The 25667-nt window shown below is 32.2% G+C and overlaps 1 protein-coding gene across 1 annotated transcript; it reads left to right on the forward strand.

Moving 5' to 3' along the window:
• The first annotated feature begins 8807 nt into the window (after nt 1–8807).
• LOC132751149 (N-acetyllactosaminide beta-1,6-N-acetylglucosaminyl-transferase-like) lies at nt 8808–25429 on the forward strand. The gene is made up of 4 exons (XM_060741283.1): nt 8808–8987; nt 9595–9685; nt 9846–10075; nt 24215–25429. Exons 3-4 carry the CDS (start codon nt 9901–9903, stop codon nt 24511–24513), a joined length of 474 nt encoding a protein of 157 aa, XP_060597266.1. The 5' UTR covers nt 8808–8987; nt 9595–9685; nt 9846–9900; the 3' UTR covers nt 24514–25429.
• The last annotated feature ends 238 nt before the right edge of the window (nt 25430–25667 follow it).

Here is a 25667-nt window from a genome sequence, read left to right on the forward strand (position 1 = left end):
GCATATTGTTTATAAAAGTCTAAAAGGTAGTTTTCACTCTTACAAATGTATTTCCACTTATTTTAAGATTATTTAAAGTCCTGCCAGTGTAAGGGTACATGTTAGTTTTCTTTTCACACAACTTGAAAAGTTTATCATTGGCAAAAGTTAGCTGAAGTCAAAGATACATATAAATTCAGTTCCTTTCTATAAATTGCCATATACATGTATTTTAGATGGATTTGGATGAATCATTTGTAGCTGAGGGTCTTGACAGTATCTTAAAACAGTCAAAGCACGCTCATGAAACACTTATGAATGTGGGATCTGTGGAACCAAGTTTAATCATAGACGTTTTCTCCTAAATCTTTGACAAAATACTCACAAGTCAGGGTACAGATAAAATTTGTTATCACAATCACCAGCAAGTAACGTTCAGTTTACGGAGTTGACCTCCTTGTTAAAATTCTTAATTTAATGTTCAAAATACATCAATATTTTTGGCAGATGACTAAATTATCGTTTGTTATTGATAACTTTAGTAGTTCGATATCAAAATTCAAATGTTTAACTAAATCTACGTGTGTGTATTTGAGTTTATCATACTCGCCACCGGTTGCCCATATGGGCGAGTCCTCCAGAAGAATATTTGTCATTTTGGAGGATAGTGCAAGATTCAGGTACAGAAAGATGCCCCTATTCCAGAAGCTTCTCCTGGTTCTTTAGCGTGCCAAATGTTAAAGCACTCATACACGGGACCTTGATTTAAAGTCTCATCCAAAAGACTGATTAGTAGTTTTAGTTGGCCAGCCCGGGAATCGAACCCACAATGTCTAGATTACAAGTCTCGCGCTCTAACAACTAAATCAAACTTGAAATAAGACTGATTTTGGTTCGTGTTCAGTGTTGATCATCTGACAGCAGTTCGTGAGTTTCGATTATTTTATAGCCTTAATGCTTACAATTATATTTTGCATAACTTAGACGTTTAATAAATTTCCTCTTCTACGACATAAATATAGATTTACAAACCTTACGTCAACAAGTATCAACATAAATACCAATATTTTAAACAAGTTAAGCTGGCACTGTCATCTTCTCACAAGATCCGGTTGGGGTTCAACTCGTTTATATACTGTGAGGTTATATAAATCGTGGTTTATTTCTTTTCAAGTTATTCATCAGACAAGGATTTAACATGAAGTGTCATGGTGACCTTGACCTATGATCTTAAACATAAATGTAGGACATGTATTGGTCATGGACAATGTCTCTACCAAATAAAATAAGCCTGGGATTGCAGCATTTGATCATGTCAGGTGTTCTGGATAAATTTATATGTCAGTGAACTTTTTACCTAAAGATGTGTTCAAAAATTTAAGAACATTTTTTATTTAGTCAGAAAGTTTAGTCAGCTTTCTGTGATTATATTGATGAATATTTTGATTGCAATGATGATGATTATGTTGATAATGGTGATGATTAGAAGAAGTATGTTGATTGTGATGATGATGTGATGATGATGATGATACTGAATAAGTTGCTAATGGTCCTCATAAGTAGAAGTTTTTGATAGTGATGATAATGATTATATTGCTGATGGTGATGATAAGCATAAGTATGTTGATGATGATGATGATTAAGTCTATGATAATGTAATCATGAGCAGAAATATTTGATATATATAATGATGATGATGATGAATTATCTGAGGATGGTGATGATAAAAAGGTGGACAACAAGTATATCATGTTATGTATTCTTGTTGCAATAAAGTGTTATTACATGTATTATGCTGCAATTATTATTTAATTTGCAGGGAACTTGAAAATTATATTTTAGGTACCATTTCAAGCATGAAATAATTATGACTGTTATCCTCTTTTTAGATATTTCAATCACTATCATGTAATTGATTTTTTTTCTTTTTTGAAATGACTTATTATAATAATTTCTAGGATTAGTAAATAGAAAAATTTTACTCTTAATATCTATAGCAGTCAATCATTCATATGTCCAAATTTACAAGTATTAGCTTAAATTCTATAGACAATATTACATCTAAATTGGTTTGTTACTAGTTTGAAAATAGTTCTGAGTACAAGGATTTATCTGTCAGAGACATTATGGTTGACCGTGGCTAAATGATTCAAAATATAAACTGACGCATACATAGGAATTTGAATCAGAAAAGAAAAACAACACAAAAATGAATGATAAAAATTTATTTTATTCAAATTCAGCATTTTAAATTTTAACATAACTTGGTAAATTTCAAAACATCAATAACGCAAATTATGTTAAGAGAAAACTGTTCAGATGTTTTTGAATTGTATTGTAATTATGTTACTTTATTAGTCATTATTAATTTTAATCATTTAGATTTGATAAAAATCTGCGTAAATTTCTTTTATAACAGTCACAACTACATGGCAAAATATTTTGTTTTTGGATATATAATAGAATAAAACACATAATTTCACACTAATATCATTATTTTAAGAGTAAAGGATCTAGATTTTAAGAGTAAAAGATCTAGACAAAGTGAAAAAGTGAGATAGCATGAACGGAAACTTTGATATACCGAAGTTGCCTAGGTCCAGAGGCAACCCTGGTTCTATCAGTCCTGATCATATGGGAATTTAAGGTCCCATTTGTAAGACTTTTGACATGTATCACATGGTGGAGATGGGATCTTAGTAGTATCATGGTCCTTGAATGTTATTACTCAACAACATAATATGAGCCGCTTTCCTTGGATAATATTTCCATTCACTTAATTTGTATTTATTATAAATACAGATAACATAACTTTTTAAAGGGTTTAAATAAAATGTATCTGTATTCAAAGCAGTTCTCCTCAACATTACGGAAAAGAGGTAAAAATATGCAGGAGTAATCTTAACATCGTTATTAATGCAAAAACAATATAGTTATAAATGCTTAAAAATCTGTCATAAATCGCACATAAAATATATATTATTACTTGAATCTTGAATCCTTTCACTTTTCCTAAATTCTCAAATTTGATTTTATTGAAATACTTTGGCTCATCTGGTGGCATGGCGCTTTAATTGGGGAGTAGACGTGTAAACGACTGGATAGCTCAGTCAGTACAGCTGCGGAATGGTATTTTGAGGTTTCAGGGTTCGAGTTCCGGCCAGGCTACACATTTTTTACCTTTTACATTTTGCGCCCAACACGGGGGTGTGACTGCATAGAGCTCAGAATTAAACTCACATTGCTCTATAATCTTGAATAATTCAAGGATAAATTTTGATATGGCAGGGGATTGAAGGAATTGTTATGGTTTAGAACTGTAACTATCTTGGGGTGAAGATGTGTATGTGGCAGGATTAAAAGCTCCGTTGGTAGAGCTGTGATATGGTATTCTGAGGGACCAGGGTTCGAGACCCTGTCAGACTGTATATTGTTTCACTCTTTTCCATTTTGCACCCAGTACGACGCTGTTACTACATATAGCTCAGAATTTAATTCACATTGCTCTGTAAATATAACCCTGAGAAATTCGAGGATGCATTTTGATATAGCAGGGATCAAAGAATTGTCATAGTTAAGAACTGTTAACCATTTAGAAGAGTATACATGTATGTGTAAGCGACTGGATAGCTTAGAAGCTGCGGTACAGTCTTCTGAGGGTGCCATGTTCAAGTCCCGGCTAGGCTGCACATATTTGTCACCCTGTTAAAAAATTACCAATTGATATGACAAAAGACTTGTGATTTTTAGATATTGAATCAAATTAGACTAAAAATAAGTCTACTTTTTATATGCATTACATTTTTACATTTTATAAAAATGTTGCATAGAATTTATAATACAAAATTGACTTACTTGTGTAAGATATACTGTTTGAGAGACACCATATGTTCCCGAAAAAAGAAAATAACTGTTGAATTTAAGAAATAATATTGTTTGCAGATGTGATTTTACAACAGAGGGAGTTAAATGTAAAATTGCAACATATGTGGTAATAGTATAACTTTCTGTGTGTAGCTGGTATTTTACTAGTTTTCCAAAGAAATCATGAGTTATTTTTTTACTAAAAACACAAGTCCTTAATGAAATAATATTGTAAGTGTCTTATTGAAGTGCTAAATCTAAAATTTGGTTTTGTATGGTGGCTGATTTCTGCAATTTTCTTATTTCATTTTGTCGCAGCTGAGCGTACGACACGAAGAAAGAGGAACGAAAAATGGAAAACAATATTTTATTGCGGCATGAAAAAAAAATTGTATGCGCTCACTCATTTTTTTCTTTATTTCGTGTAATCATGGTTGAAGGGCCCATTGCGAAATAATGACAAAGGGAAAAGAGAGCTTCATACCTAAAGAAACATTGTTTCTCATTCTGGCACTCTTTTTGACACCATAGTTATGCAAAGTAAATTAGTTGGACTATTTATTCACTTAAACGTAGATCTGTCACGCAGTAATGCTTTTGAATACCATTGTTAATTTGAAATGTCTTTTTTGTTTAAATGATGTTCTGTGATTATATTTTGATAATTATAAAAAGTTAATATTATTCATTGACGCATACGCACATAATTTACTACTGTTGCTTCTGTTTTGGTGGATAGAGTGCCAAATCTATTTAACCTTTTTTCTGTAGAATCAGACATCTTTAAAGAATTCTATAAGAACAGAAATCCAGATGGAAATAAATTTCAATTACATACTGTCAGTGAAGAATATATATATATAAAGAGCTTTGTAAATTAAATTGTTCTAAAAGCACAGGATTAGATGAAATTCCAGCAAAATTTCTTAAAGATGCTGCACCATTTTTAAAGATACATATTACCTTTTTAGTGAATAATTCTATTACATCTAAATCAGTTCCAAATGAACTGAAATGTGCTAAAGTCAAACCATTATTCAAAAAGAATAACAGATCGGATGTTTCCAACTATAGACCTAGCAACAGATCGGATGTTTCCAACTATAGACCTGTCAGTATTTTATCTATTGTTTCAAAAATCTTAGAAAGAACTGTATATAATCAGTTAGAAAATTTTTTAGTTTAGCAGGGACTATTATATGAATTACAATGTGGTTTTAGATGTAATTATTCTACTGACTCCTGCCTAATCCATCTCACTGACCATGTAAAAAGTCAAACTTCCAAAGGACTGCTCACCGGTATGATTATGTTAGATTTACAAAAGGCGTTTGACACTGTGGACCATGACATCTTGTGTAGAAAGTTACAAAAAATGGGTGTGGAGTCAGTAGAATGGTTTCAATCTTATTTAACTGGTCGTAGTCAAATTGTAAATGTAAATAATACTATGTCTGAAGCTATGAATATTACATGTGGTGTTCCTCAGGGAAGTAAATTGGGTCCTCTATTGTTTCTATGTTATGTCAATGATATGAGTAGTAGTATTAGCAAAACATGTAAGCTTATTCTTTATTCAGATGATAGTGCAATTTTATATTCACATAAAGATTCAGATGTTATTTGTAATGTTTTGGGTAAGGAACTAGAAAATTGTAGTAAATGGCTTGTTGATAATAAGCTATCATTACATCTTGGTAAAACAGAATGTATTGTTTTTAGTTCTAAGAGGAAATTGTCAAAACTAGAGCAGTTTAAAATACACTGTAATAATCACACCATACAATCTCAGCCATCAGTAAAGTATCTCGGTTCTATCTTGGATAATGATCTCTCAGCCACTTCTATTGTTGATAATATAGTACAAAAAGTAAACTCTCGATTAAAATTTTTGTATAGACAAGGCAACAGTTTGAATATGGAGCTAAGAAAACTATTATGAAACTCTTTAATACAGTGTCACTTCGATTATGCCAGCTCATCTTGGTATAGTGGCCTTACTAAACAACTTACACATAAACTTCAAGTAGCACAAAACAAAGTTGTTCGTTATATTCATGGTTATTCCTCCAGAAAATCATTGAAAGTTATTGATTTTAGCAACTATTGGGTGGCTTAATATAGCAAATAGAGTCATACAATTAAGACTCAATCATGTACACAAAGTATTTAATAAATAATGTCCATCTTATATGTATGATAACTTTTCTTTAAAGTCTGATGTTCATTGTTATAATAGTAGAAACAGTGTAGGGAACTTTCATATACCTCATGTTAATAGTTTTACAAAAAGTACATTTTTTTACCAGGGTATTAGGGATTGGAACATGCTCCCACTTGATATTAAAAAGGAAAGTAACCTTTTTTACTTTAAAAAGAAAGTAAAAGCTGAACTAAGCAAAAATATGAAACAATTTGAACAAGCTGATTTTATTTTTTATTAGTTTTAGAGATAATTGTTTTAATCAATATAGTATGTTTTATATAAATGTATCTTGTGATTGGTTTTGTGATATATATAAATAGATATCTTTCATTGGTGTGTTAACTAGTCATATTCATAGTATTATTCCTGCAAATATGTGATATATGTAATTAACATAATGTGCAATAGATATTAATATTATTTGATCTTGGAAATTTAACATCAGTCCAGTATATCACCTCTAAGTATAGACCTGAATGCCAGTTCTCAAGAAAATATATTCTATACCATCAAAGGACCCCATTGGAAATAAGTTCTCTATTTTATATTGAACTTTCATGGGTTATCCTGTGTTGTATATATTGTCTTGAAGTCAACAAGATCTTTGATTTAATTATGAATGTAAAGTTATTATTTTTCAATTAATTACTGTGTTAAAAACAATGTGATAGATATATCTGTGATAAATTGTCTTAATTTGTTTTGTAATATGACATATATATATATACACAAATAAATCAATCAATCAAAGACCGAAGGGTACGAGCCGCTTAAAATCGTGTTGTTCACATTTATAGCGAAGGTTGTGAACAACTGAATTGTGAAAATTAGAATATGGGATAGGTTATTGGAGTTTTATTTTTAAGAATAAATTTGTGTGGTTTTGAATAGCAAGCTTTACAATACATTTTGCAGTACACTTTCGGGGACAAATTTTCGGGTAATTTGTCCTAGTTTTCGGAGAAAATGACCATTTTCAACTTCAGATTTATATCAGATCTAGCCCATTTAGAAATAAAACAATATACTAGAAACAAATTTTAACACTCCTCGTAAGTTTTAAAGGCATTCATTTTCATGACTTTGATACTTTAAGAACCTTGCAGTTTTAATCTTACCCTACGAAAGATGTAAAATTTTGCGATTTTGCTCAATTTCACGCATATATTCTGAAGACAATAAATATTGTCAATATTCAAAACATGCGCCGAAATAATTGTTCTATGCTGAAGATGTATAACAATTTTCCAAGCCCTTTGTTTGTAAACAAAGTTACATGCAGATTAAAAAAACATGTATAAACCATGATGATATTACGCCCATGTGATTAATACGAGAAAAGATGTTGAAGTTGAGTCGAGTCCAGCAAGACAAGTGGTGCTCTTGATTGATTATACAGACACCACGTGATCATATAGATAATTGTATACGGCGCTATACCCAGGTTCTCCGAACTCTAATTGCCAACCAGTGGCTAGGATGGTGGTGTTTGAACGCTACTTTCAATTTACTCGTGTTAAGAATATATAACACAATACTTTAATACTATGAGATTTATAAAAATGACAATCATCAAATTCATTTATCAATTGGGCAAATAGATTATATTTAAAACAAGAATCTTCTAGTTATGACTATTTATCAAGAAAGAATTTCTAAATATTTATTAATAAGTTTATACTAAATTCATAAGTCATATAGATTTAAATATAGTCAAAACTATAAAGTTTTGAAAAGTGTCAAAGCTTTGAAGTGAACTGACCTGTCGGGTAGTTCCCAAGACCGCAAATTTAGAAAATCTCCCGGTATTTATGCACTGGAAATGAGACTATAAGATGAATTGGTCTAAATAACCCATAACATGTTCTTAACTAATCGAATAATTTCAATCAAGTCCACAAATGAAAATATAGAATTAAACCGAAAGCACCAATCACATTAACTATGGGAAATAAGCGAAAAGTGCATTAATAACGGAACAACTTACAATTAACAGATTACTATAAAATGCAGCCCTATCACATTACATGCATGTCGATCACTGAGTTGGTTATTTTGTGTGGCTATAAACTTGTTATTTATGTTAGGACAAATTACTTTGGTTTTAGTTTGAGATTAAGCTAAAGTCTTTAATTTAGGTTATTTTTTACTAGCACGAGGATTGTTCAAATAAGAATGCATCTAAGCACGTTAAATTTTATTCTTCATAGGAGTCGTAAGAAATCATCCCGCGTTTTTTTCATATCATTCATATTATTATGTTTAATAACAATGTACGGTAATTCCAGCAAAGAACTGCATTTCCCCAGCATTTTCCCAATGCTTTATAGCATTCATATTTGGCTACAAATTTTAAATATTTATTAAAGAAGTTGGTAAATGTTCATCAAAACATATTATTCAAACCTTATCAAACTGTATGAATTATCTTTGGTTGCAAACGCAATTAACAAAACAAAACAAATTTATAACAAAAAACAATTGACAAACAACCGGAATTTCAAGAATCTCATTTTTGTCTTTATTCTATTTATCAATGTCTTTTTGCCCAGCGACTGCATAAGAAATCTAATCCATGCCCTACATTTCCGATTTTCTAGTACCATATGTGCACATTTAATGTCACTTTGCCTTCCAATATTGATTTTTATGACAATTGCATTAAAGTTATTTAGATATGCAGTGACAATCTGTGCTTTTGTGCACACTCGTTTGTCCGTTACAGCAGTAGTGACTGGGTAAAATCAAGTTTAAAACGAAACAGTGTTACCATTATATCTAGTGCGAATTCATCCACTCTTCACGATTCCTATCATTATTTTTGGAGTTTTACTTATACTATCCTCTGATTACTGTACTTTCCTTCAGTATGTACTGTCTGAGAGAAAGAAAGGATGTAAACAAGGAACTGTTTGTTTGTATGCTCATGATTTGTTCGGTAATATTCTTGTTTTATTTTCTTGATAGCACCTCTATCGTACACGATTATGTTGAACGTATAAGATCTTATAATGAAAGTACACATTTGTATTTACAAAAAAAGTATTTCGGAGAAAACAGTAAACAGAAAATAATCGGCTGCAAGAATATTTTCAAATGGGATATGCCGGGAGTAGAAACAGCTCGTAATATTGTCACTCAGGATTTAAAATATTGGACACACATCAAATATCAAGATCTAACTAGAAATTGTTCTTGTTTTTTCGACAAAAGAGGGTATATTACACATTTTTTGACAACAGAAGAACAGCAATTTCCCATTGCTTTTAGTATTTTAATGTATAAAAATGTACAGCAAGTTGAACGACTTTTACGTGCAATATACAGACCACAAAATATTTACTGCATACATGTCGACTTAAAAGCAAATATTGACATTTATAAATCGATGTCAGAAATATCGAATTGTTTTGAAAATGTGTTTGTTTTACGTAAAAGAATAGAAGTTGTATGGGGCATGATGTCCGTATTAACACCAGAACTTTTATGCATGGAAGAACTTTGGAAAAGACACAAAACTTGGAAATATTTTATTAATCTTACAGGGCAGGAATTTCCATTGAGGACAAATTATGAACTGGTGAAGATTTTAAAGGCGTATAATGGTAAAAATCACATAAATGTTGCTACAAATGGGTAAGTATGAGATAATTCATGTTTGAATTCAGTTAAGAACTGCTGAAAAAAAAAACAATTTATTTTTTTTACTTTTTCAAAAATGTTTACGATCGTAAATAATACAAAAAAGAACATTGATTTAATTTGGTAAACATGAATGTCTATGTTGTCCTTGCAGATCCCGAAGGTGTAGCGGAAAAAGCAGAACCCCTCCCCCTTACGGTATTCAAATAATGAAGGGGGCAGTTCATGTAGCCGTTACACGGAGTTACGTTGACTATGTTCTACATGACCGTAGAGCTCGTGTTATTTTAAAATGGATGAGTCACGCATGTGAAGTACCAGACGAAGAATTCTTTGCAACCCTTAATTATAATGCACATTTGCAAGTACCTGGATCTTATAAAGGTATGAATTAATGTTTACAAATACTTATATTAGTATTTAAAGTGTAGACGTCATCTTAAAATTTAATATCTCTGTCATATGTAGTTGTTGCTTGACTTGCTTCCATCACCTGATATGTCGCCTTTATGAGTTTTGATGTTTTGTTACAATAAAGTGATGGATCAATCCAAATAGCAAAGGCTATCAGGATAAAAACGGTTCATCAACTAATAATCAAAACTAGGTCAAATATTTACCTTCATCTGATAGACTTTTGAATATTGAATTTCATTTTGTTCTCAAAATATATGAAATATCAAGAATGTTGCTAACCAATTTATGTGTTAATAAAATTAGGATGAATTTGTCAAACGAGATCAGACAAGACTTCTTTCTTTGGAAATTAAGTGATTTATTGTAAAAGACCACGTGTTTCAAATGGTCAATCGTTTTTTAATGTGGACCAACTTAAAGATAATTGGTCTTTAAAAAAAGACCTGTTATTACATAAATAATTATCATATTTCGACCTCTGTTAAAACTCCGTAAAACCTGTTTTTAGTTTTTTTTTCTTTTCTTGTTTGCGCCGATACAGAACATAAATAAGTGACGTTGTGTGTATTTGCTATTATTACGAAAAAGTATTCTTACGCCTGATAGATATAATAAAACGTTGACGATTCGTCACTTGAAAACGGAAATGCCAATTGTGCACGCTGTATTTAAAACAACAGCCTGTCCGAAACAATTATGTCAGACTCACGAAACTAAGGTAAGTGTACTGCTTTTCACATGGCAATTTAGCAATCTTTACTACAAAAGTTAAAACCTCTATTTACTGTATAAGTCGATATGTATGCGTCACAAAAATTGTGCGAAAGTGGATTTCTTGAATTTGATGCTGTTTTGTAATATCATTAATTACACAGGTACATGTTAAGAATATGCCGTTATTGTAATTGTTAAAAACTTTTATTATACATTGTAAGTTGAACCTGTTAACACATTTCTTTTTATATGCCCGGGCATATTATGTTATACCCCCTAGCGTCCGTCCGTTAGCAATTTGGTTTCCGGAACATAACTTAAGTTCCATTTGGCCCACAATGTTCAAGCTTCATAGGATGATTGTCCATATTTGGTAGAAGACCCCTATTGAGTTCGGGGTCAATAGGTCAAAGGTCAAGGTCACTATTACCTTAAACTTGACAACAGTTTCCGGAGCATAACTTTAGTTCAATTTGACCCACAATGTTCAAACTTCATAGGATGATTGTCCATATTGGGTAGAAGACCCCTATTGATTTTGGGGTCACAAGGTCAAAGGTCAAGGTTACTATTACCTTGATACTGAAAACAGTTTCCGGAGCAAGTTCCATTTGGCCCACAATATTCAAACTTCATGTCATATATAATTGTTCATATTGGGTAAAAATCCTCATTTGATTTTGGGGTCAAAAGGTCAAAATTCAAGGTCACTATTACCTTAAAATTGAAGACAGTTTCTGGAGCATAACTTAAGTTCCATTTGGCCCACACTATTCAAACTTCATAGGATGATTGTCCATATTGGGTAGGAGACCCCTATTGATTTTGGGGTCACAAAGTCAAAGGTCAAGGTCACTATTACCTCAATACTGAAAACAGTTTCTGAAGCATAACTTGAGTACCATTTGGCCCACAATATTCAAACTTCATAGGATGATTGTCAATATTGGGCAAAAGACCCATATTGATTTTGGGGTCACTAGGTCAAAGGTCAAGGTCACAACTACCTTAAAACCAAAAACAGTTTCCGGAACATAACATAAGTTCCATTTGGCCCACTATATTCAAGCTTCATAGGATGATTGTCCATATTGGGTAGAAGACCCCTATTGATTTTGGGGTCACAAGGTCAAAGTCACTTTTACCTTAATACTAAAAACAGTTTCTAGAGCATAACTTCAGTTCCATTTGGCCCACACTGTACAAACTTCATAGGATGAGTGTCCATATTGGGTAGAAGACCCCCATTGATTTTGGGGTCAAAAGGTTACTTTTTAAGTTCTTGTATTGTATTGTCTTCATACATACTTGGCCGACAAGACCTTCAAGTAGACCAGATAAGACTTTACATCCATTCATAAATGACCTTGAAATTCAAGTTTGAATGTCAAAATTTAATAGTTTTGTTTTTAAGGATTCGCCTTCAAATTTGAACATAATAATATTCTAGGATAGATTGTCAAGTTAAAAAGAAAAACATTGACCTTCATTCATATATGACCTTGACCTTGAAGGTTATTGTTATTTATAAACGGATTTACTTCACACTCAGATACAAGATTCTGTAGGATAAGACCCATATGAATATTAAACTCAAATAACTTTTGCTCATATTTGTTCTTGACCTTTAAGGTTAAATTATTAGAATTTTACTGATGTTTGCTATAAATGACTAAAGCTTGGTAATAAATTAATGAATTGTCGTCATAATTCAACAAAGACATTTTGTAAAAAAAGTCGAGCGTTGCCTCCGCCCGGCGTGGTTTTTGTTTAAATAATAGTAATAATAAACTTAAGTAACTAAATAAACTATACGTTAATATTGAAAAGAAAGTAAATTCTTTAAAATTTAAGGTTTTCTGCAAATTTTGCGCATTGAAAATAGTTCACTTTGATTAAATGTTGTTGTCTTATTTAAGCAAGAACTATATATATATATTAGCAAAAACATCCCGAGATGTCACCCAGCCAGTGTATATCCTCGTAAATAACGAGTTTCATATACTATAACTGTTTTATCACAATGGCATAATGTTTTGATTTTTTTGTAATAGAAATAAATAAATAAATTTTAAAAAATCGTAGCTACATTACAGTTATTTATGATCATTTTATGATTTTTTTCAATTTGTTTTCGCTGCCTTTAAAAAGATATACAAAAGATATCCAATGTTAGATTGCAAACTGTTACCAATATTGATTCAAGATTAAAGGGTTTTTTTTTTCAGTGGAAATAATTCATTCAGCGGATGTACCTTTTGATTAAATGAGAGTAAATTCATTTCATTAATTATCTTTGTTTGTATTTTTCATTGTATTTATTTATTTCATTTTATTTTATTGATTCCTTGTTTTTGCTACTGGGAATGTTCGTTACCACTGCCCCATTGGAGCCTCTGCGAGAAAAACTACATTGATATACAAGGTGCGAAAAAAACTCAACCACTATATAGCAGTCGAGCATGTTCCAATATGAATCAATGAAAAACTGTACTGCTATGTATCAATACAGTTTTCAATTGCTAAAATATATATATTGTTTAAAGCTATATATATATATATTCTGGTAGTTAATTGTAAATACATTTTTATTGACATTGATATTTGAAAGTTTTAACAGTAGACATTGATTCAAATAAGCCTTTTAAAGAAAAAAACATGGAAATATATACAAAGTTGTTTTTGTAAAAATAAATTCATTGATAAGAAGTACAGAATAGTCTAATTCAAAACAGTAATATATATATGAGGCGTGCAGTTCAATTAGGGCGCACGCACTCTTTTACTTGAGGCCATAATCCGCTTTTATGGAATGACACTACTGTGTCACATTGAAGGTTACATGATAACCGCCGTATGAAAATATCTGCGGATTTTTCTAAGTTCAAAATTTTACCATTTTCGTGTTTAAATACTGAATTCTACTTAAGCCGGTGCTAGAGGCGTGAACTGTTATTTGCACATGTCAGTACTATCCCTGGACAGGTTTTATCAAACCGAGCCTGCAACATTGTCAATTTTGCCGTGTTTGACTTTCTTTAGGGTTTCTTTTTTTTCTCTATATTTTATATTTGCAATTACCACTATCGTCCATAAACAGGGTCAATCAAATTTGAACAACAAGATCAATAAGGACGAGTGGTATTCAATGAACACGTCCCCATACACGACCCAGCAACACGGGACTATCTGTAAGGAACCGATTTAATGTCGCAGAATTGTCTGCCTTTTCATGTTTGACACGAAATTGTAAGTCGTAATATGTATGCTTTCATTGCGTAATTGCTAGAAATATCGGGAAAACATCGCTTTATTAACTGCAACTTCTGAACCTAGGCAAAGCTTATTCCTCAAAGAAGTTGCGTATTTTTCTTCAAGTTAACAGTATGTACTTACTAATAAGCCATGTGGTTTACTGCATCGACTGAGCTGACAAACTGGCAATCAATAATGTTGATGTATATTTCAACATGCGACACTAAAAAAATGTCAGATATAATGTGATTCATGTAAACAAACATTAAAGTGCACGTTTTTAATTGTATAAACATTGATCTCAAAGTTAAATAATAGCTTAAAATAAATGAGCAGGAAGATGCTATAGAGATTGTTGCAAGCTGTCATAATTTGTTGATTACGTTGCAGCTGAAAGTGGTTAATCATTTGTTTTTGATTTTTTTTTAAATAACGCAAGCCATAAACGTCAAGGCAGACATGTTTACATAACCTGCATAACTAGGGTTGCATGCAAAGTATATCCGTATGGCATGATCACCACGGTGCGTAGATATGTTGGATTATTAGATTGTCGCTAAAGTGAGTCTGAAATACAAAATATCATCACTAAGATGAATTTATAGAGAGAAACAAACAGACTGACACATTTATTATAGATGAATGATCAGCTTAGCCATATTGAATTATGCATGTCAGTTAAAAGATCCAACATCATATTTTGGTTCTTTGTGGCGATTTCTTATAGCTACCCCCGTTGCAAATTATCTGAAATAAGACGATATCATTTACTATTTCCAACGCTCATTTTTAAACCAAAGATAGAGAAAATAAGAATCCCTATAGAACCTTCAATGTGACACTTCAATGCCATTCCACGAGAAGCGGCGCATTTTGCCATAAATGAGAAAACATTGGGCGAAACTAAATAAAATGGAATTTTGAAACGGGATCAGAGGATATGAAGCCTACAGGTAACAGAAAAGACGTCAAACGACAGATGTAAAAAGCAGGCAACAAATCCTAAGCGTGATTCAACATTATTCAAGTAGAAATATATGAACCACCCAACTAGAAAAATGCCTAAAAAGAAAAATCTAAAAGTACCACAAACACAACAGTAATGTCGTGCTGAACGCTCTTCAAGGATCGGAAATTTAGCATCTCTGATAGAATGTACGGGGCGACGTTTTACAGCCTCCACACGTCACAAACTATGATGGCAAACCTTTACTTGTAAAAACTTTTCACACACAGATAAGCTCAAATTCACTTTAATATGATTGTTAGGGTTTTGCTGGTACTATTTTAAAAAATCATTGTTGGTAATACCCAGGTTTGACCTTGAAGTGATGTATATTGTTGCCTATATAAACAATTATTACTTCAAGTTACTTGTTAACACCTTTCGTTTTAAAGAAAAGAGCACTATATATTCAAAACATAATATATAGTATTATGCTATACTGAAAATTCTCGTATTACACATAAATGTCCAGTATTACCCAGGAAAAAAACAGGGTTTTCCAAGTATTACCCATTGGACTTGGCGGTACTCATAGAACCCGGGTTTTTGCCAACCCTGCTAAAAATAATACTGTTAGTCCTGTATTATTCTCGATTTTCATGATGTTGCGTAATTTTATAACATTACACACATTATACAAACTTATATCCGGTAACAAAGATGTCCGAATTGTGATCAAGTTTAATAATGAATATAATAACTGATTTCAAAATAAATAATAAGTGCAATGTATTATTAACAAAATAATGATGGTATGAAGGTTTACTTACAGATTTCTCCAATTCCTTTTTTCCCTCATGAATATATCCAAGACGAAAAAAAAACTAACATTTTTTCGACAATATCAATAGAATAAGGACATTACAGATAAATGTGAGCACAGTGTTTAGATGATAATAGTTAACGGTAAAACAATGTGATTACTGAGGAATTTAAAACAAATTACAAAATAGGGTTGTCGAAAGGAGCTAAAATGTATCTCATGGAATGATCATTGCGAAAGATAACTGATGATCAATTTATTAGATAAATAAATTCTTTTGACCTGATTTTTTAAGCAAAACATTGATAAATCAAAACATATATAGTTGACATATAACGTAGATATCAAAGATATAGCAGTGTTCATATTTTTGGAAATAAAAGCATAAGAACTAAGAAAGGTCGATACAGTGGAGGACTCTCAGTATATTTTTGTAATAAGTTAAACAGTGAAATATCTGTTATTGAAACGAACAATGATGGACTTATATGGTTAAAAATTTCTCATGATGTTTTGGATTTCAATGAAGATGTTTTTTCATGAAATTTGTATATTCCACCGAAAGGCTCAAATGTATTAAATTATAAAGAGGTATATATGTTTGAAGAAATTGTAAAAGGTATAGAAAAATATAGTTAATAAGAAAAAGTCTATATAATAGGAGACATCAATTCAAAAACATCCGATTTAAATGATATTTTAGAGTTTGATAGACACTTTAATATTGATATTGATGATGACTTAATGGTGGAAATTAATAATATACCAATGCGTATAAATCAAGATAATTGTATTGATAATAATGGAAGAAAACTAATTTCTATGTGTTAAAGTATATCATACTTAATGGCCGAATGCATGGAGATCAAGGTTAAGGTGACTGTACTTTCTGCTCTGCGCGTGGACTTAGTGTGAGCACATTTTTTGAATTATAGCTTTATCTCTGATTTTGATATTCTAGAATGGAATTTATTTTCAGATCATACACCTTTATTTTTTACCTTTAACAGTAAACGTCGCATGTTTAATGATCAGATATATAGCAGGGTTAAAGAAAATGTTACAGAAAACAAAACAATTTAGGACAATGACAAAGTATAATAATACCTAGCAATACTACTAGCAAATAAAATTGATCTAGATTCCTGCTTTGGGGACAACTTTACTGTTGAAACACAGACCGAGACACTAACAACATTTTTTTTTCAAATGCCATAAAAATATTTGGAAAGGCTGTCCTTATTTCGGATACATAAAAGTTGAAATGGTTTGATGAATCGTTCTACTTGGCAAAAAAGAATTATCAGAGTTAGCCTTAGGAAGGTAGTCGCAATAAAATCTATGTCTAGAACAGTTCGCTTACGTCTAATGTTTTATAATAGGCTCTCTGAACCAATTATCGCACATTTGGGCGTGAAACAGGGAGACCCGAGTTCTTCCTTGATGTTTATGATGTTCATGAATGATATTGTTGATAATATAAATACTCATATAGATGGATTATTCACATATGAAGATTTAATTTTGGTCATTAATTTATACGCAGATGATCAGTTGTTATTTGCAACATAACAAGAATCTTTAAAAACAATGAAAAATGATATAGAAATTAATTGTAACGCATGGGGTCTAAAAATAAAAACTTTAAAGACTAAGGTTATGATTCTTGTAAAAGGCAGTAGACATTAAAAATGTGACTTTTATCTTTAAATACTCTACTAGAAAATGTTACTTAGGAGTATATTTTTTTTTTAAAAAAATGCAAATTGGAATAGAACGCAGAAATGCATCGCAGAACATGTACCTAAATCTTTACATAAACTATTTTCAATTTTGATAAGTATTTAAAGAGTTATCTTCTAATGAAAAAAGAAAACTGTTTTATACGTTAGTTGCTGCTGTACTAAATTACTGTGCACTGTTGAAAGGTACAAGACTATAACAATATAGAAAATGCACTGAACTAACACTTTGATTTCTTATGAACCACTATGGTATCCAAACAGCTAATTATCACAGACTGAGTAACTTTAACACTGAAACATAGGCTCATTTTTATAATTTGTCAAAAGGAGTTCCATTTTGTCCAGCCTATATTTACTTGTATCTGTAATTTGTTGACATCAATATGTGAATCACCAATTAGAAGCGACCATGTGCCATTCAAGGGAACTTTTACTTTTTTCTTATAGTATGTCCATTTGACGTACTGTCAGTGTTTATATAGCAAATAATTGAATTGTCCGAAATACAAATGTGTATGCTACCAGCCTACCAAGTACATATCATCAACTTCTTTAGTGTTTTATTTTACCGTCTTCGCTGTTTTCAGGGTTAACATGTATTAAAGATACAAGTTTGTTTAAAGTACTCCCATCCTTTCGGATTCGTTTGACATCAGGATACATTTGATTCAAATGCTCCATAAAAATTCTAACACCTGGCTTTTGATTTTTAAATATCGCCACATCCTATAGGCAAAATGTAAAGCTGTCATATAGATGGCTTACTTCCACTGCTGACTACACATCAGATGACAGGCTTGATAACAACAGGCTGAAATACTGAAAAAAAATTATATTCTATTAAAAGTTGAGATTGTACAATCATTTATGAATAGATATACATTTTGTTTATACTTTATTAAATGCTCCCCACACTTTTTCTCACATAGAAAATTAAGTCAGGTATCAAAACAATAGCAATTTATCATAAATCTAAGGAAATTAGTGTAAATTTAAACGCAACTAGTGCTTTCGATAGATATAAACCAGTTGAATACTATACAAAAAAGTTAACATTCTTTTATTCTGATGATAATTTAACATTTTTTACTTAAATAAACAATGTAACCTCTCCTCACCCCCGGTTTTAAGGAAAGAGATAAGTAATAAAACAAATGAATAGTAAAATATACAAACAAACATTAAACAATAAATGACTTATATTTTTAATGATTATTTCTATTTTGGTAACTTCTAATTTAAATGATCTTCAGTATTTCAACGGATAAAAACAAGCTAAAAAAATCAGATCACACTTATTCTTTTGTCTCACCTTCTACATGTTAGTCCCAAAATCAAAAAGATTGTTTAGGTACAAGAATACATTTAATTTAGTTGATAAAGAATTAGGGTTTCAGCATTCACCTGGATGTGAGGCCTCTAGAACTTTGTTGCAATTTCTTTATGACATTCAAACTTAATCAAAAGCATATTGTTACCTTCAAAACTACCATAGATTAAAGTCTGGTCATTTACATTTCAAAAACTTCATAAATTCTAAAACAAAATCAGAACAAAATCTTTCAGTTATGAAAGCTTATATATTCTATTTTAGATAAAGTTATATATCCTACTTCTAAATTTGATGATATACTTGAAATTTAATAAAGGATATAATTCATTTATCGCATGCGCATGGTATGTCACTGCATTGATTGTCAATGAGGTATTAGCTTTTATGAATGCATGTACATGTAATAATTAATAGATGTGCATATTTTACGAACATTATGGACACAAAGAACTTAAAATGTCCTCATATAGTACTAACATGTGCTCATAAGAGACTGGTACGATATCTATTCTGAGCACTTCTTAGCAAAGTGATTAAGGTCGCTTACTTTAAGACATTTGCTCCTTAGAGCTCTGAGTTCAGGCCCTATCATGGACTTTGGAAATGTTCATGTAAAGAAGGTATCCAGCTACCTTACGGAGGAACGGTGATTCTACTCATGTGACTGTTCGTGCCTTAAATAATATACGAAGGTGCACTTGAGGTTTTCCTCCACAAGTAAGGCTGGGAAGGTGCAAAAATGACGTTTGCTGTTACTCGACTATTTTCAATTTCCACTTTATACTATTGTGGGGAATATACACATGCATAGACAAATAATCATAAATTGAATTTTGCAGACTAAATAAAAATGAATAGTGTACTGGTTGCCACAATTTCTTTTACATTACACAAATATTTATTTTATTTGAATTTTTTAGGTCTGTGGCGAGGGATCAGCTTCAGTGTCAACAAACGTGTCCAACGCCTCCTTGCTTCAGATAATCAGACAAATTGATAGAATACTTGCTGGATAATGAATTTGATGATGCCTTTGATGAATTTATCAAAAACCGATTAATCCAAAAAATATCAGAAGATGAAATTGATGATGGCGTTCAATTTCTACATGTTTGACACATTGAAATTTAAAAATGTGAAAACAGAACTTTGAAGAATGTTAATTAAATTTTAGAAAACATATCTTTTCAACCATAATTACAGACTATTTAAAAAAAGATAGAATTGGCAAAAGAGTTATAAATAGATTTAATAAACCCTTTTGCTACTCATGCACAGAGCGTTTTTAGCTTTTCTTGAAGTTGTCCCAAAATAAACTGCGTGTAATGAATACAGAATGCAGTGTTTTCACCTTTTTGAAAATGTCAACAACTTTTCTGATGAATATATGCATATTTGCTTCAAGATATTGTCTGAAATCAAAACAATTTCATTGAAAGAAAGCTTGAACTTCTTAGTGATCAGTTGGTGTTTATCATACTGCAGCCTGTGCATCCCAGCGATTTCATTCTCTGATTTTATTCATTATTTCGAGTTGGAGACTATGTTCACATGAAAACGACAAAAATTAAAGAGAACGAAAAAATGAAGAACATTTCTTTTTCTTCTTTTTTTCTTAGCAGGTTGTTCGGCTCATTGACTTCCACAAAGTTTTGCCTCATTTAGAGTTTTTTCCCGAAGAATTTCCTAACAATAATGACTTTTACAACCACGAGAAATGTGAGAATGGGTAGTTTTTCTGGTGGAATTATTTGTTCATCGAGTTATGTTTTAAATGTACTGGGCAAGAATATTCCTAAGCATCCATTGACAGAAACTTATCAAAACTAGAACTGCCACTATCATGGCGTGAATACCCCCGCATACCACTTTGTCAGAATCAACAGTGGCCATTTAGAACTCAAGGACAACCTCCCTGCCAAATCTGAGGTTACTAAGCCAGTGCATTGCTAAGTTATGTATTCTACATGCTTCAAATGTGAAAATGTCAAAATCAATACACTCTGGACAGGCATTCTGAAGCAATTGAGGGAAAAAGCTTTATTTTGACAAGGTCCCTGTGACCTTGACCTTTGACCCAGTGACCTCAAAATCAATACAGATCATATACTAATCATGACCAACCTCCATGCCAAATATGAAGACTGTGGGTCATAGGAACCTTAAGTTATTGGGCGGACAAGCTTTTTGAAGTCAAACCCCCTGTGACCTTGACCTTTGACCTGGTGACCTCAAAATCAATAGGGGTCATCTACTAATCATGACTAACCTCCATGCCAAATATGAAGACTGTGGGTCAAAGGAATCTTAAGTTATTGGGTGGACAAGCTTTTTGAAGTCAAGGACCCTGTGGCCTTGACCTTTGGCCTGGTGACCTCAAAATCGATAGGAGTCATCTACTAATCACGACTAACCTCCATGCCAAATATGAAGACTGTGGGTCATAGGGATCTTAAGTTATTGGGCGGACAAGCTTTTTGAAGTCAAGGCCCCAGTGACCTTGACCTTTGACCCGGTGACCTCAAAATCGATAGGGGTCATCTACTAATCACGACTAACCTCCATGCCAAATATGAAGAATGTGGGTCAAAGGAATCTTAAGTTATTGGGCGGAAAAGCTTTTTGATGTCAAGGCCCTGTGACATTGACCTTTGACCTGGTGACCTCAAAATCGATAGGGGTCATCTACTTATCATGACTAACCTCCATGCCAAATATGAAGACTGTGGGTCAAAGGAATCTTAAGTTATTGGGCGGACAAGCTTTTTGAAGTCAAGGCCCCTGTGACCTTGACCTTTGATCTGGTGACCTCAAAATCAATAGGGGTCATCTACTTATCATGACTAACCTCCATGCCAAATACACTTAACGAAACTTATAAGTACTCCGATTTCAAACTTGCAGGAATACTCCGGTTTTCAAAATATATACCAAATCAATGTTGAAAATGTGTACTGACTCTACTTTCCGACTGCATGAATGATTTTCAAACAAAATCAATCATCCGAAACGCAATATGGCGGTCACATGCAAAAACCCGAAAATGGGCACGTGCATTTCGTGCAAGATGCCCACATTGTGTATTTTGATGCAAATTGTTAGTTTATTGATGTGCCTAACATAAAAACACAAAATGGCCCGAATGTCGCTGCAACAAAGAGGAATTGCCATTGGGCTATTACAGGGCGGCGCATCGCCTAGCTGTAATCAGAGCAAACGGAGGACATACGAGGTATTGACTAAATTGACTAAACTTGAAGGTATTTGATTTTTTTTACAATGGTGATCTCAGTTACTGATTTTCTGTTACGTTTGAGATATAGTAAAATGCATTTACTAATTTAAAATGATGATACTATGATTAAAGTTTATACAGTATCGACATAGACTAGTTATAGTAATTCTAGCACAATATAATAAAAAATTGGTCGGAGTACTTATAAGTTTCGTTTAGTATATGAAGACTCTGGGTCAAAGGAATCTTAAGTTATTGGGCGGACAAGCTTTTTGAAGTCAAGGCCCCTGCGACCTTGACCTTTGACCTGGTGACCTCAAAATCGATAGGAGTCATCTACTAATCGTGACTAACCTCCATGCCAAATATGAAGACTGTGGGTCAAAGGAATCTTAAGTTATTGGGCGGACAAGCTTTTTGAAGTCAAGGCCCCTGTGACCTTGACCTTTGACCTGGTGACCTCAAAATCAATAGGGGTCATCTGCTAATCATGACTAACCTCCATGCCAAATATGAAGACTGTGGGTCAAAGGAATCTTAAGTTATTGGGCGGACAAGCTTTTTGAAGTCAAGGCCCCTGTGACCTTGACCCTTGACCTGGTGACCTCAAAATCAATAGGGGTCATCTACTTATCATGACTAACCTCCATGCCAAATATGAAGACTGTGGGTCAAATGAATCTTTAGTTATTGGGCGGACAAGAAAAAACCGACGGACGGCCGGACAGCCGGACGGCCGGACGGACAATCTGATTCCAGTATACCCCCCTTACAACTTTGTTTTGCAGGGGTATAACAACTATCAAGATGTATTATTTATTTGTGCGTCATTATCTGATTTATTGTTATTTTTCATTCTTAACCCCTTTGTCATTTTTAGTCCAAAACATATCTCTACAACGATTCAAGGGATTTGTAGTCGGTTTTCACAATGATAGTCAAAGGTTATGAGGCTGAAAATAAAACATTGTTTGTAACCCCTGCCGCTACCTACCAACAAAATTCACAGCTACCCAAATATATTCATTGCCTATGGAAAAAAATATTTCTTTTTCTGATTATTGAAGCAAGGAGTGTCATGACAATCACATATTTTTATTTAATTGTAAATATACAAACCGAGATATATATGGAATGAAAAAATGGTTAAATCTTTAAACTGATGCTAAACATTTACAATTTGTTTGAACTACGTATACCTTTGATAGAAAAAAATAATTTTGGATAAAAAAGTACTTTTTCGACCTACATAAAACTACCCAAACTTCAATGTGTCACGGGAGGAGAAATAAAGATAATTTTAAGGTTTCCTTTGGGACTTGAGAAGTGTTAGACCATAAAATGTCTAGTTTGCTTCTTTAGGGAATTTGTTTAATTTTCCTGCCCTAAACACCTTTTGACACTTACATATTCTCTCTACTCCAATGTGCTACTTTGAGAAAAAACCATCTTTTTTTCCAAAAAGATAATTGTATTTTACTGACATCAATTACAAAGATTTACGTTAAAATAGTTCTTTGTATCGACCCCTGGCGTTCCCTCATGAAGTATAAGCTAGGATATCATTGTTTCTGATACAGTGTGAATCGTTTCAAGATGGTTCTTTAGCGATACAAATTGTATGATTTCCAAAATATGGTTGTTTCGATTCTAATTGACATTGATACTGTTATTGACATAGACACAAAATTATTGAAAAGGTGATCCATTCTTTATAAATACATGTAGGACATAAAAAGGTAAAGAAACAAATGTCTACACAAACGTTGAAGCTCTGGTGCCAGTGGCACTAGCGTCGAAAAAGGAATAAACAATATCTTATGGGAAAAATATTTCAAGTTCAGTTCATTTTGTTGAACATATTTTACACTGGAGTGATTCTTGTGTGAATATATATACAGCGGTTATGAGCATCCTCCATTAAGACTGTACAGTTGTAGTATTTATCATGTATATTACATAATTATCAATTAGTTCTATGTGTAATTAATTGTATGTATATATTTTTGCAAATTACATCTGATTTATAACCATATCTTTCCTTTTTTCCGTCAGGTTATACGAGAAAATCGTATCTAGCTCGTTTCAAAGTCTGGAAATCCTCGATTCATTACCTCCGCAATAATAGATCTACATGCTATGGAAAGTGGGTAAGAAGTATATGTATCTTCAGTTTAAAAGATCTCCGTCGTCTGTCGACACGTAAAGAACTTTTTGCAAATAAATTTCATCTGCATGAAAATCCTTTAACGTATACGTGCATGGAGGAGTTTATATTTAATAACACACGTGATGAATTTCAAGGGAAAAGAACATTGAATGCGAGTTGGTATTATCAACACTCGATTTCATAAAAAAGACATGTCAAATAGATAAGATATGTTTAGACAACTATTTATCAAATTAAAATAACATATCGGAATGTATATTGTTCAACAATATTGACCTGGCACTCCTGCATTTGACCCTATAGTCGGTAAATTCCGTAAACGTTACTATCTACTTGTAAATCGATATGAATGTAGATCAGTAGTTGTTAAATGGTCCCTCTTAAAGCAGTCGGTAAAGTCTTTCACTTCGAGAAAATATAGATGTACACTCGTAAGCTCGAATCCTGGTTCAATTTCTTTCTTTTTTTAATTTAAAAATTGACATTTCTCTCCTAACTAGTGCAAAACGTTTTGATTTTTATTTGATTTTTTTATATTTTAATTGTGTAGTATTTTTAAGGTGTACATGAATCATAAACACGCTGTCCTTTTTATTAATAAAAGTTAATGTAATGAAATAAAAGAATAACTGTATAAAAACACTACTTAAAATGTATTTTAACACCAGATGTAGTAAAACGATTTAAAATTAATTCTTGCTAGTAAATTCCAAAATACAATAAAAAAAATGCGTATCTTCATAACATGGTGATGGTTAGGTATCGAACCTGAGACCTTCAGATCATGAACAGTCGTCCGGAATCTTCACCAATACACCACAACTCATTGATGTGTGAAGTTAACAAATATATCGGTATATTCGTTGGATACAAGTGTTTATACAGTGACCTTTAAAAAAATTAATGAAGTGCCAGGTCAATATTGTTGGACAATATCAATGTTATATATACAATAATTTTCATTAATAACAAAACAGCTGATACAGATTGATTGCAGTCATAAGATTTCTCTGTAAACTTAATGTGTCATTTGTTAAGTTTTTAGCTATATATTGGAACATATTGATACAGTAGTTAAAAACTTTACAATCTTTAGCAAACTTAATGTGTCATTTGTGAAGTTTTAAGCTATATATTGGAACATATTGATACAGTAGTTAAAAACTTTACAATCTTTAGCAGGTATTTATTTGTGGTTTATATAAAATGTGCCTTCTTTTAAGAAAGTAAAGTTTTAAGAAAGTAAAGTTTGATTGTTTGATTGATTGATTTGGGTTTACGTCACACCGACACAGTATAGGTCATATGGTGACGTTCCAGCTTTACCGGTGGAGGAAG

Source organism: Ruditapes philippinarum, unplaced genomic scaffold (assembly GCF_026571515.1).
Source record: "Ruditapes philippinarum isolate M1 unplaced genomic scaffold, ASM2657151v2 ctg764_1_1_1_1, whole genome shotgun sequence".
Lineage (NCBI taxonomy): Eukaryota > Metazoa > Mollusca > Bivalvia > Venerida > Veneridae > Ruditapes > Ruditapes philippinarum.

Coding starts and splice junctions, on each gene's coding strand:
- LOC132751149 (XM_060741283.1), top strand. CDS start 9,901: ATGAAGGGGGCAGTTCATGTAGCCGTTACACGGAGTTACGTTGACTAT. Junction 10,076..24,214: donor AGTACCTGGATCTTATAAAG/GTATGAATTAAT, acceptor TTTTTCCGTCAG/GTTATACGAGAAAATCGTAT.